This window comes from Melozone crissalis, unplaced genomic scaffold (genome assembly GCF_028551555.1).
Source record: "Melozone crissalis strain CALT ecotype California unplaced genomic scaffold, PUWL_Pcris_2 ptg000005l_1, whole genome shotgun sequence".
NCBI lineage: Eukaryota > Metazoa > Chordata > Aves > Passeriformes > Passerellidae > Melozone > Melozone crissalis.
Window position 1 is genome coordinate 35,968,379 of NW_026535783.1, and position 13,626 is coordinate 35,982,004.

A 13,626-nucleotide genomic window follows, 5' to 3' on the forward strand; every position below is an offset into this window, starting at 1 on the left:
ACAGTGCAATTAACTTGCTTATAATGTGGGGGGCTTCTTGGTTGGTTAGTTGTTGTTTGGGTGGGGTTTCAGGGGTTTTTTTTGGTTCGTTGGTTGGTTTTTTGTTGTTGTTGTTTGGGGTTTCTGTTTTAGTTTATTTGTATTTTTATTTATTTTTAAGAAACCATGAAATATTTCTAAGTTCCTGCCTATTCAAGTAACTTGTTCACAACATTTGCTATGACTGGACGCTTCACTGGGAAGGTACACAGAGGCCGCATGGGCACATCTGCTCCATGTGTACTGAATGCCCTGTGCTAACTGCACACTGACCCTCTGCTCTGAAATCACCAGGATGAACACTAGAAAAGGATTCTGCCATACTGGTTTGCAAGAATGCCATTGGATTCCTCCTTAAAGAAGGTGGAAAGAACATGAAAAAGGCTCTCATGTAACACAATGCAGTGTTTTAAACTGTCTTACAACATGGAAAGCACTGAAAAAACAGGACATGACTAATATTGTGGGCTCGGAGGGGCTCATTATTACACAGCATTCAAGAATCAAGGTTCAAGTAGGCAGCTCAGCATCTGCATCGCTCTGCTCATCCCTTAATCTGACTTCCAGCTCCAGCAGCGATGCCCAGACAGTCATCTTCACCACAGATACAGAAGGAATACAGAGCTTCTCTCACTGCTTTAATCGCGTTCTCAAAGCAAAATTCAACACGCCATACAGACGTAGTCCTTCACACTATGAACAATGCAAACTTCCCTCCTTCAAGCCCAGCCCGTTTCCAGTTCCCCGCCCGGCGAACAGCAGCCAGGCTCGCACAGCCACAGCTGCGCCGCCGACAGCGGGCTCGCCCCTGCCAGCCCCCCACAGCACCGGGAGGGCGTCGGGCTGAGCAGGTCCCACCTCGGAACTGTCCCTGTCCAAAAATCTCATCAGACCCGTGCTAAAAAGGCAAAGGCGCGGTAACTTCAAATCCAAATCCCTTTCTCTCTTTGGGCACCTCAGACACGGTGGAAAGGCAACGCGGGTGTGAGCCTGCCCTCGCCCCTTGCCCGGCCGCGCTCAGAGGCCACGGCTCCGTCCGCCCGCACCCACCTGCCAAGGTCCTCGCCCGTCTCGTAGTGCTCCTCCAGGTTCTCCTGCCGGAACACCGTCATGGTCGCCGCCCGCCGCCGGCTTCAGCCCCTGCTCGGCGCCCTCATCACCAGCGCCCCGGAGCCGCCCCGCGCTGGCTGCGCGCCCTGCGGAGGAGCGCGGAGGTGAACGCCCCTGCCCGCGGTCCCTCCCGGCGCCGGGGGCTCTCCTCACCCGCGAGGGAAGCGGCACCCGCGGGCCGAAGAGCGCCTCCCCTGTCCCTGCCCGAGCGCCGGGAGAAGAAAGCGGCGCTCCGCGCCCCCGCCCCTTCCCCGGCAGCCGCCCAGCTGCCGCGGCGGCCACCGGAGCCCGGCCGCCCGCCCGCCGCATTCCTCAGTGGCTCCGTTGCCCGGTCAACCGGGACGTGCCGCCGGGCCTGCGGCAGGAGCCCCCCCCCGCCCCGGACACCTCCGCAGCCTGACCCCGGGCGAGCCGCCGGGCCGGGCGAACGGCACCGTTCTCCCGCGGCGCGCCCCGCTTACCCGCTCGCCCTCCCGCCGCTCCGCGCCCTGGGAAGCGGCGACAGCGCCGCGGCCGCTCCCGGCGGGCGCGCAGGCACTCGCGGTGTGGCCGCGCGGCCAATAGGGAGCGGCCCGCCCGCCGCGCCGCCCTCCGCCCCTCGCCGCGGCCTCCCGCCCCTGCTCCGCCGCCGCCTCCCGCCGCCTCGGCCAGGTGCGCCCGCCCCGCCCCGCCCCGCCCCGCCCCTCTCGGCACGGCACGGCACGGCACGGCACGGCACGGCACGGCCCGGCACGGCCCGGCACGGCCAGACCGCGGCGGCCGGACCCGCCCAGCGCGGTCTGCGGGCGGCTCCCGGCACGGCCATTGTGTGCGCGCCGCCGGCCGCGCCCTCCCGCAGCCCGCGCCCCGGGCAGGCTGAGCCCCGAGAGACCGGCGGCCGCTGCCCTCCGCCCGGCCGCTGCTGGCTCCCTGCTCTACCAAAAAAAAGGTCCCCACGCCAGCGCCCGCCCCGTCCGAAGCCCCCGGGCCGCGCCAGCAGCGGCGAGCTCAGGAGGGTGGCTGTAGTCTGTCTGGCACACGTGCCCACGCCGAATGGTCCCGGCCCGCCCGGAGAAGGGAGCATCAGCCACTGGCAGCGCTCTCGGGCACCTCACAAAGCAAATGCTTACGTGTTGTTTGCAGGTATTCTCTCACCAGGACAAAATAATCACCGTTTTCCAAAAGACAAGATACAGTCTATTCCCTCTATAGGGTGTTGAACCTTATATTTGGCGTTTTCTTGTCATCTTATGTGCTTCTGTCACTTCTCTGGCTCAGATTTTCTGTAGTATATTGGTCCCATGCCAAGTTGAGTACTGATTACATTCTGGACACAAGTATTTTTCCTAGTAGCTCTATTTTCCTCCCATCCGTTTTGTTCAGCCTTTGAAAAGTACATGACGTCACATAACTGAGCAACTTTAAATTTGCATCTGAACTTCGGAGGTGTTCAGAGAGAGAATTGCTCATCAAAGGTAACAGGAAGTTCAATGCACTCATATGATTTCACTCCTACTTGATTTAGCTCTTCAAAAGAGCCTAACCTTCAGATACAGGTCAACAAGTACAGAATCCCCGATATTTTCTGAGTGAGTTACAGCATGACCTTGTGGAAGTGTCAGAAATGTTTTTCACCTCCACTGAAGTTACCTGTAAATTGAAGGGAGGGTATTTGGTTGATTGCTGGATGTGGAGTTACACAACACCACATGCAAAGAGTTTAGATCAAGAACTATGCACCCCTCTTTCATTTGCAGCCAAAGATGCAGGAGTATGGATGCTCTGCCTTTTCAGCCCATCTTCTACATGTTTAACAGGTTTTCAAAGTCATGACTCGCACAGTTTACACTGTCAGATTTTCAACACAGCTCCAGGCTTTTAACAAACACAGGGTACAGGTTCAAAAGTTCACTTTGGTTTTGGAGATTGTTCCTTTGCTGAAAATAAGGACAACCAGTGTAGCCAGTCCATGGAATTTCCAACACTCCAACCTTGCTTGATTCTTCAGGGCTTTTTAACTTCATTACCTCAGGATGTTTTATGGGAGCCCTGAGCTCACAGAAGAATAGCATTTCTTGTACCTTGTATGTATTATGCATTGCAAGCAGTGCTCAAACATGCAATTGAGTACTACTCGTTATGTACCAACTCTGCTTCAACTGAAGGAAATGGAATTTTGCCATTGATACAAGTAAAGCATGTGCACATTGGAATCAATACACAATAACTGAGATAATTACCAAGATGCAAAGGAACAACAGAAAAATTAATTGCTTAAATGTTTCTCTTTCCCCTTTCATTAAGTAACTCTATCAGAAGGTGGAAATCTTGCAACTGACACCTGTCCATCTAGTTCTGGGATGCCTGAATTCTGTTGTCCAGCCCCTCAGTGTCCGCAGGGTTGTGTTTGAATCTCTTGTGGCAGCAGCAACAGCACAGGTGACCACGTTGTATGCATGAGGAGGAGTCATGCTCCACGTGACTGAAGTCAGCCACAACGCCGTATCCCTGCCATGGTGTACACAGGTACAAAAGAAGAGGTTTGCCAACAGAGGCACTGTTCCTGTTTTTTTCAGAGAAGCATTCACCTGGTTTTGTTTGATGCAGTCAACTTTTAAAGGGCTTGCCAGTTCCTGGTGGGACTCATCTGGCAGTCTGGGAATAGTACAGGTGAGAACCCAGTCCCATTGCTGTGCCTTCAAAATGCTCATCGACGTTTATGAGAATTATTGGATTGTACATGTAGTAAATGGAATAAATAATTCTAAATTGCTGTCAAATATAATTCAGCAACTGTGATTTTGGTTTATGCTTACAGGTTTAATAGCATATTGGATGAAGTCCAGCCCTAATAAACTTGGTGGCAGAATCTCCATGATTTCATAGTTCCATGATTTCAAGTCACTTTGTGTCAAGTGAGTGATTTTTTCACTCACTGTAATATAACAAAAATAATAAAGTAAGATTAACTCCTTACTAACACCATTGTAAATCAGGAGCGATAGTGATTATTTCAGTGTTAAAGAGGCTCAGGGACAAGATTAGTAACAACAAATGTGTTTTCAAAGGAATGATTTGTGCCTGCCAGATTACTACGTAAAGTGTCTCATACGTTTTGTTGTGTTGAAAAGCAAGTGTTCTGTTTCTCAGTAAATATTACAAAGAATCAAAATTGCAAATATGTGTATCTCCCAGCAGTGTTAAGTGAAAAGAAAGCTACATTGTTTCTGCAAGTCAAGTGACGTGCGGCACTCTTCAGCCACTTGGCTCCTGAACCTACCCAGCCTTTTTTACACAAAGTCAACAGACGAGGAGGCATATTAAGTGTATTGTTTCAGGATAAGTCTTTTCAATATCACTGTCAAATTATTTTCTGGCATCCAGGTAACATATCTCTCCTAACAATGTAAGATCCCAATTATGGCAAAGAACATAAATTACTTAGGCTGGATATTACTTCTCCTGCGTATAGTTTTCCTTTTGAGATCCGCATTTGTTTTCAGCATGACTACAGAAGCAATTTCCTGGGTTATGTGTGATAACCTCTTCTGATTTATAGGTTTTCCACCCCTATTTTAATTTCTCATAAAGCAGTCTAATTACTGGTCTCAAAAACTGCGTTTCTCTATCCATCATAAACATCAGGGATGATAGCACAATTGAAGGGTGACAATCAGTGTCATAGAGCCACTCAGTTTTAGTAAACACAAAGCACTTCTCCTAGAAAAGTTGCTCCAGGTGTGCCAGTGCATTTTGTGATTAGGTCTTGCATCACTCAGAAAGTAGACAGAAAACACTGATTCACAAAGGCCTGAAGCTGCTGACAAGGTAGGACCTCTAGCCTCACAAGGCAGTACTTTTAGGGCAGTAACTAGACTCAACTAAGTGGTGCAGAGTAAGTTTTTCTAGGTGGGAAAATAATTCCTCAGCCTTTCAATCAGTAAAAAAAACCCACTATGTTGTTTAAAATTGCAAAAATTCATTTAATTGCTGTATTTTGAAAGACACATAGAAATAAAGTTCATAAAAATTATCAGCATCACTGTTCTGGAAGGATCTCAGAATGATTAGTGCCTTTTTTATTCTCTAGGTCAGTTCCTCAGAAAAAAAAAAAAGAAAAAAAATGTTTTTTCATCTCCCAAGAGACTTACAGCTAACCTAGCACCTGTCAACTCATGTGTTTATTCATGAGGGACCCGTACCATGTACATACCCCAACACATGCTCTTCTCTACTGAAAAATACAAGCTGTTGATGAAAATAGGAAGAATTACATCTGTGGTGGAGAGATCATTTTCCCCGAAGCTGAACTGTGATCATGAAAGCCTTTGACAAATGACCCAAGAATAATCATTAATCAAAATCAGGGCTACATAGCAATTACATTCCTTTGAATTATAATAATTCTCACTTGTAGGTTTGGTCTCCCTGTTATTGTATGTTTCTTTAATAAAAAATAATCTGCAAAATAATCTGCAAATGCTTGATTTTAATTTTTTTGTCAGAACTGTCTCTTTCTGAAAAGAATGTTTACTCCAAATCAAAACATTTTGACAAAGATTGTGTTAATCTATCATTTCAGTAAGGTAGATGTATATTTTCTTATGTTTAGTCAAAATATCACTTTTAATAGTATACCTTTTTGTTGCATATTGGATAACATATTCTGTGGGGCAAAAATATATATGTTGTAAAGTAGCACAACTAAATCCTTTGGTTTTTTGACTTTTTAATTCTGAGCTCAAACAGTTGGTTTCCTACAAAAACAAAATAAATCAAATATGTAACTATGTTTTTCATAAATTTTCTTCAGTCAGGCCAAAGGATATTCTAAATCTACACTTGAAAGAAGAAGTCAACAAAACACGGGTAATTCCCATGCTACCTCAAGAAATTTACAGGGACCATGAGGGACTTGTTTGTACTGTATATTGCACTATAAACCTTGAACTTGACTGGCATCTCAGTATTGTGATATGCATGTTTAATAATAAATTTTATAACATTTGCTGTGATAAAACCATGAGCTTTGCATCAGCTTTTATGCAATATGCATTAGATTTCCTGCCACTCAGTTTTGAAATATAAAAGTTCATCAGGCCTATCAGTAATGTATGATACAACAAAAACTTATTTGCACTGATCAGTAAGTTTCATGAAGTAATGGATGACAGGATGAGGGAGCATTTGCTGTTCTGTATTTATGTCTATTTATTCTCTTTTCTTTTTTAAGGGAATCTCTACAGTTCCAATCAGTATAGAAACAAAGAAATCAAGGTATACATATGTACAAAAGAAAAGAAAACATTTAACAAGAGAACTTAAATTTATACAATTACTTTCATTCAGTGCTTCTCAAATACTTTGCAAGCATTGGTTCCTTTAATTATCCTCTCCTACACCTCTGTAACAGTTAGGTGTAAAGTAATTTTACTTGTAAATTCTGAACAGGTACTCCATGTATTCACCACACATGAGAACCAGCTTCAGAGAAACCCATGTGAAGGGTAGAAGAGATTGGTGGGATAGTGCCTGTGGTGGCTTATTTTGCTGCTCTAACTCACCAAACTTCCCACACCACTTTCCTGCTGATGTCAGGTGTTAGAAAGTAAATGTACTTCCTGACACATGGCCTTGGCTTGTTACCTGCCAAAGCCACCTGTGGGTTCAAATTCCTTAGGCACGGTAATGTGGCGGTGTCATAACCTTATCCTTAGAAATAAATGCTGAGTAGTGTTTAATGTATAATTTTACAGATAAGGCATGGGAAATGCAGGCTGGATATAGAGTTTAATCCCCAAACCATGGATGTATATTTGGCTGCTGAAAATGTTTTTTCTTTTTTAGCTAAACATGACTAAAATGTACATGAAGAATGTCTGTAGGATCTGCATGATGTGCACAGTATAAGACTTGAAATAAGTGATGATTGAAAAAAGATGCTATCCTAACACTTAACTCCTTATTCCAATTAGACTCTAAGACTGTCTCTGTCAGATAACATGAGACAAGACACCTACACAGTAGTGTTTCCTTCAAGGATGCACTGTGAAAATCTGGATTTAAAGCCATTAATGCTTTTAAATGCTGCCCTGGATTTTTCCTGTCTCAGCAGATCTGGCTTGACAGATAGACTACTGTGGAGTCCATAAAAAATACCTTGTTACTACAGCAAGTGTTACTATCTCTTTGGTTTTGAAAGCACATTTACCACAGGAATCTCAAATCTGTACACTCATCAAAACCTCAGTCTTCACACTGGTGCTTGAATTTGCCTGTCACAATTTTTGTTGGAGAAAAGCTGATAATGCAAGACTAGTGCTAAACCAGAACAGATTTAGCAGGTGATATTTAAAGGTAGAAATGTGGGAGACTTCTTTTGTGGGATTAGTACATGATCCAGGTTGCTCAAAATACTGGGGAATCAAGGGCAGCAGTTTGAAAATCATGAACTGGATGAACGCATCAGCTGCCCAGCACCCTGACAAGCTATAGGTGTTGTGTTAAAGGACTAGCACTCTCCAGCTATTTGTGAAATGCCTATGTGTGAAATCATTGACATATGGAAAAAAAAAAAAAAAAAAGCTGTTTTGCAGCCTTTGCTCTGTGTATTTGGGCATTTCTGAAAACAAATCAACCCTAAGCATGAATCTCCAACAAACAGAACTTGTATAGAATTGTCATCTAGATGTTAGGGAGCTAAAGTAATCATCTTGGGCATGTTTCATGCCCATACATTCCATCTGCCTATCTTGCTTACATGTACACCAGACAATGAAACAATTGTGCTTAATTTCTGAAGAGAGAAATTGGAATTTTGTGTTCAGTTTCCTTTGTGTGAGGTTCCTTTGCCAGATATTGCCCACAACACAATCTGATTGTGCTGAGTGCTTCTCTGTGTGTGTGTATGTCATACAGAGAGCTAGACAGAAGCACAACTAAACTTCTGCAAACTGGGGATTCATCAAGCAAGAGGAAAAAAAAAACCACAAAGGGCTTCTGTTATGTAAATTACACAGAATCTTGGAGAGCTGATTAAGAGATGCTGTATATTGTTCAAATACTCTAATCAAGTCACTTTTAAGTTTCCTGTGGTATAGAAAAAAGTCTGTCCTATTGAAATTCCGGTTTCAGAGCTTGATCTTTAAGTTTGCCTGGTATAAGGGGTACTGGTTGTGATGCTCAGCCATTGCCTGCTGAAGTTTGTTTCCCCAGACCCTCCCCCTCCACTTTATTTTACCTAGTTGCATTGTTAGTTCAAGGTAACAGAACCTTGATATGTCCAAGCTTGCTTGGATGGTTACAAAAGCCTGATGAGGATCAAGAGAGTCAGACAGTTTACCTCATAGCACCTCTTTTCTGGTGTAGCCGGGAGTAAAAATGGTTGAGGAAGGACTCTGGGATAAAATAACAATTTCAAAATTAAGACAGGGTGTATGTGTAATGTTGAGGACCAGTATTGAGCACTTCCCATGATGTGTGGTTCAGAGCGTGTTAAAAGGAGTGTTAAAACCATTTTTCTCAGCTGAATGAATCCTTTCCAGCATGTCTTCAAATAATTTTGTACTTCATCCCTTAAACTGATTTATTATTGTATCACAAATAAAGCTGAACAAATGACTTAATGAGTTCAGGGACTACAATGGATGGGTTACTATTGTATATTTTAGTGATTATCTTCTTTCTGTATAATTTTCAAAGGAAAAGCAGCGGCCATATACATACATACTCAACTGTCCCAGTAGGATTTAACATCTTGAGTCCCTGAAGGATTTTCCTTCTCCATATACCCTAGAGGCTTCTCAGCTACAAACAGAATAAGTGTGAAAAGTGAGGGTACTGCTGTATTGCAAAAACCAATATATATTTTTTTATTTATTAATAATCGTCACAACTCCCTATTAGTATGCTATGGAAACTTCTAACAGGAATCTGAACCTGAGATTCAGCAAAGCAGATCTGGAGGTCTAGATGTTAGACATAACAGTATTAGCTGTTAACCTGGTGGAGTAAACCACTGCTTACATTAGTACAGGCTGGAGAGTTTGTAATCACTCTGCTGGGCGGGCATCTCAGTGTGCAGTATCCTGTAGAATGAAGGGTGAAAGTCAAACTTATGTGCTTAAATAAAGGGACTGCTTTTCAAATCCAGAATCTCACCCTGACTTCAAGACATAGGAAGCAGCATGGGTCCACCATTTAAATACAGAATGTCATTATAGCATTCTCATAAGAACAGTAGCATCATGATTCATTCTTATTCACACTACAAAAATCATACATTATTTATATGCGTATTGCTCAAATAGATACCATTGTATCCATAAAGAATTACTAAATGGGAAGTAAGCATTCAGAACATCTTATTCTTGAATTAACAAAGACATGCATTAACAATGATGGGTCTTGTACCTGAAACCATATTTAGAAACTAATTTAACTGACAGGCAAAGAGAAAGAGTTCTGTCATACAGACATGACCTTCAGCTATCAGGCTGTTGCAAAAACCTAATGCATAATATTATGTGAAGCACTTTCAAAGCTCCATTTTCTCTGTCTCTCTATTTTATTTTTTTTTAACATTAGATACCAGTATTTAAACAAGCAAAGATATTTTACAATCTGGCCAATGAGAAAAAAAAAATCTAGTTATGATACATGAAAGAATAACAAAGACATATTAGTAAATTCAGATTAAATACTAGAAATTACTATTTAAAACCTGGTGAGTACTGCTCAAGGGGAGAGACTGCCTTGAACACAAGCGAGGGAGATAGGTGGGTTGGTGACTCAGCTGCACAAACAGGACCTCTGGCTCTGGAGCAAAAGCAGTGGTAATGGAAAAGGACTGGGACCAGAGGAGGAAGAATGAGGAAGCTCATGTCTCTGCCATGGCCTTGGAAAATCTGCAGGTGCATTGTGTTTCATGAGTAGTGAAAACATGAAGAAACACCAGAGAACACTAATGTCTATTCCAAATGAAGTGAAAACTATTCTGTAATATTAAACATCAGAAAGTTGTCCAGGGCTAGTTCTTCAGCTGCTGTTAATCAGTATGATAAACTGGTTCAGTTCTGTAAAGTAATGGAACCAGGATAATTTAAACAAGGTCAGTATTTAACAGGAATTAACTGTTTAACTTAACTACTTGACTTAGGAGGATTTAGTGCTAAAAAAAAGGCATGTATGAATCCAGCCTTGGAGAAATATCCAGACAGTTCAAATGCCTGGCTAGATACTGAGCGTGAGAGTGGAAATGGTACATTGTTTCAGAATAATTACATGGAAGCCAGGATTTTTCCTTTCCTGGTACAAGCCTGTTAAAATTAGACTACATTGTGTTCCAGTGTTCAGACTTTGGAGTGTGTTCTGCAAGCTCTTCTTGGCCTGTTTGTCTGCTATGTAGGTGTTAATTTTGAAGTTGCTGTGGTGCAAAGGAAAGGTGACACGCTGAATTAATGCAACAGCACTTTACCTAAGAAAATCAGGGTTGTACTTCAAATCTGATGTTGTTTTGGCAATGCAGGGCTAGTGCAGGTGCTTGCTTCCATCTCTCCCAGGAGACAGAGAGCAGTGCTGTAGAGCTGACACCAGCAGTTAGTGCATGTGCAGAAGAGAAATGAGACTGCGGATGGACGGCTGCTCACAGGCATTGTCAAAGGGGACCGGACTGGAAACATTTCAGGCAGCACATCCTGTGCTTCCTCAGCACACTGAGAATTCACTTGTCTTCTCTACACCTGTCAAAACAACAACTATTGCATCCTCCACCCCAAAACATGCAGATGAATAAAGGCTGGGGGTGGGGAGGTTTTGCTGATTATTGACTCTAATGAAGGAGAGTGGGTGGTGATAGCACATAGCAGAAACCTAGAAGAAAGGCAGTATGATATAATTTCACCCTGGGAATCTATTGCCATGGCAACAAAGAACAGATTTTTTTTTTTCTTTTTTTTTTTATAGGGTTCAATAAAAAGTATCACAAAAGAAGAAATCACATTTTTGACAAACCCTTCCTCTTCCTTGCTTGTATTTTCTTCATTTGTATTTGTATTAATTTGTACAGAATATTTGTAAATATGAAAAATAAATGTTTGTGGCCACTAATATTTCTCTTAAATAAAGTATGGTTGTGTTAGCTTCATTGACTTGGTGTGAAGTGACAGCAAATTTCCTGTTTATGTTCTCAGTGTCCAGGCTATAGACCACTTAGAATTTACATTTCTTTAACAGCTATTGAAGTGTTTCTTGAGATTTAACAAGATGTGACGGAGGTCAGAATTTGGCCTGCACCATTTTCTATTCTATACAGATAAAAAATTAATGAAAATTATTACTTCTGGTTAAAGCTACTGAAGTAGGTTTTGATGGCCATTACAAGACACCCTGGCAGCAACAATTCTCTTTAGGAACTGCAGCAGCTTGGGATGTGAATAGGTGCTTAGGGAGCCGATTTTCTACATTTTCTCTGTGAGAAAGGTTAAAGCTCTGCAACAACATTACATGAAGGAGCAGTTCTAATCGTGCCTCTTCAGGAAGAATTAAAGCCTTTTATCAGAATGCCAGATTAATATTGCATGGCTCTGTGCCAGCAATGCCTGCCAAAGCCCTGGGATCACCACTCTGTCTGTTGGAGACAAGCTGCTGATACAAGGAAGAGTGACCAGTTCTGGGTTTACTTCCCTCTTCAGGGTTTAAACGAGGATTGTGATCTACTAGCTAGATGAGTGAAGCCTTACTGGAGATGTGCTCCCCTGTTTCCCCTTTGAGGCATCTTCATTTCACGACTTTAGGCTTTATCTCACCCTGTTCTCCTAATGCCTGCACTATGGAAAAAAAATTTGCTATCTTTGCTCAGAAACAATGTTAATTTCAATTGTGTATTCATGTTTATACTATTTTAGCCCTACACCAGGTGTAATTCTATTTTTTTTATTATATTGTGTATTTTGAAATATCTGCAAGTTCTTGTATGATATTAAAATTATATTTTTCCACACTTTTTTCTGACACAGATCTCACAAAAGAGGTATCTGCTGCTGTGAGATACCCTAAGCTCCATGAAAAAAAAAAACCTGGGAGTACCAATAATATTGATAGTTAAAATACAAATTTAGTGAAGAAAGGCAGCATACCTATGGCAAGAGACATTGACTCAAACAGAGCAATTTCTTTGTAGGACTAATTTATATAAAATACAAACAAACCAGACCCAAACTGAAACAAGAACAGAGAAGAACAAATAAGAGCCAGGGACTCAATCTGACAGAAGACAGAGCTAATATATATTAGCTTTGATATAGGCCCCTAAGGGGTTTTTCCCTCCAATATGATAATGAAACAAGAATGCTGTTCTGTTAAAAAAATAGGTTTAGAAGTACCTACCAAGCTGGGAGGTGCAGAAATTTAATTTACCACATTTTCATTATATTTAGCATGCATTTATAGCAGATTAGGTTGGCAGGCATTACTCACCTTTTGACCATTTCAAAAAGATGTTGGGACCTGAGTAGCATAGAGGGATCTGTGGTTGTTGAGTATAGGAACCTGTGGTTGACATTGACCTTACTCATACAGCTCTGGAGCACACACTTCCTCATCTTTGTTGGCAAACAAGGCTGCAAACAAACCTTAGCATGTGTTAGGTGTCCTGAAATGAAAATCTCTGGCAAAGAGGGAAGTCCTCTTAGGGCATATTATGCAGTGTCAGCCTTTGTCCAGAAAAAAACATCTGCAAGGACCAGTGCTGCTGAGATATTTTCTAAGCTCAATTTTCACTCTCTCTTCAAGTGTCTTGCCTATAAATTATGAATTGTCAATCAAAGCACTCTGTCTGGCAGACAAAGATTCTGCCACAGAATTACTGCTCACAGAAACTGCAATACTTGTATCTGGATGGAAAGGCACTGAATTACACGTCAATGACACTGAAGAAGTAAAACTTGGTCTCAGAGTTCTTGCTGCATAAAGAACAGGGACAACCTTATGTGCCTTTTGGCCTAGTATCTGCTTTTAATGTTTATGTGCTCTTGTTCTCACAACATCACTACCAGTTTTCCTGCTGGCAGGCCCTCTGGCAGGAAGCCCAGGCTCTCAGATGTGAGTGAGCCTTGGCACTGCTGCTAGTGTCAAGTGAAATATCAGCTTCTTCTATCCCTTTGTGCTGCTAATGGAGCTTTAAATGAACATGGCTTTCCTATGTGTTTATACAGAACTTCACATTGTTTTTTTCAGAGCTCTACTTGACTTTTTTTTTTAAGCACTAACCACGAGCACCTAAATTCACCTGTGCTATTACTACACCCTAGCAATAATATATGGCAGGCACAAATCCACTCTTTTTCCTCTTCTAAGGCTGATAATAAAGAGACCTCAGTGAATACTGTGGAGTACTTTGAGGTTGCTGTTAGTTAAGCCTAAGTTATAACATTTTTTTGAAACAAAGTGTGTTTAGTATGAACTGATTTTTGTTGAATATCAAATGCTTAGAATTTATGC

At 42.5% G+C, this 13,626-nt stretch overlaps 1 protein-coding gene across 1 annotated transcript in view; it reads right to left on the bottom strand.

Moving 5' to 3' along the window:
* Positions 1–1,218, bottom strand: part of DAPK1 (death associated protein kinase 1) — an 83,668-nt gene extending 82,450 nt beyond the window's left edge. Inside the window, exon 1 of the mRNA XM_054282731.1 lies at positions 1,090–1,218. Within this exon, the coding sequence (XP_054138706.1) occupies positions 1,090–1,151 (62 nt within the window). The 5' untranslated portion in view covers positions 1,152–1,218. The remainder of the gene's footprint in view (positions 1–1,089) is intronic.
* Between the last annotated feature and the right edge of the window lie 12,408 nt (positions 1,219–13,626).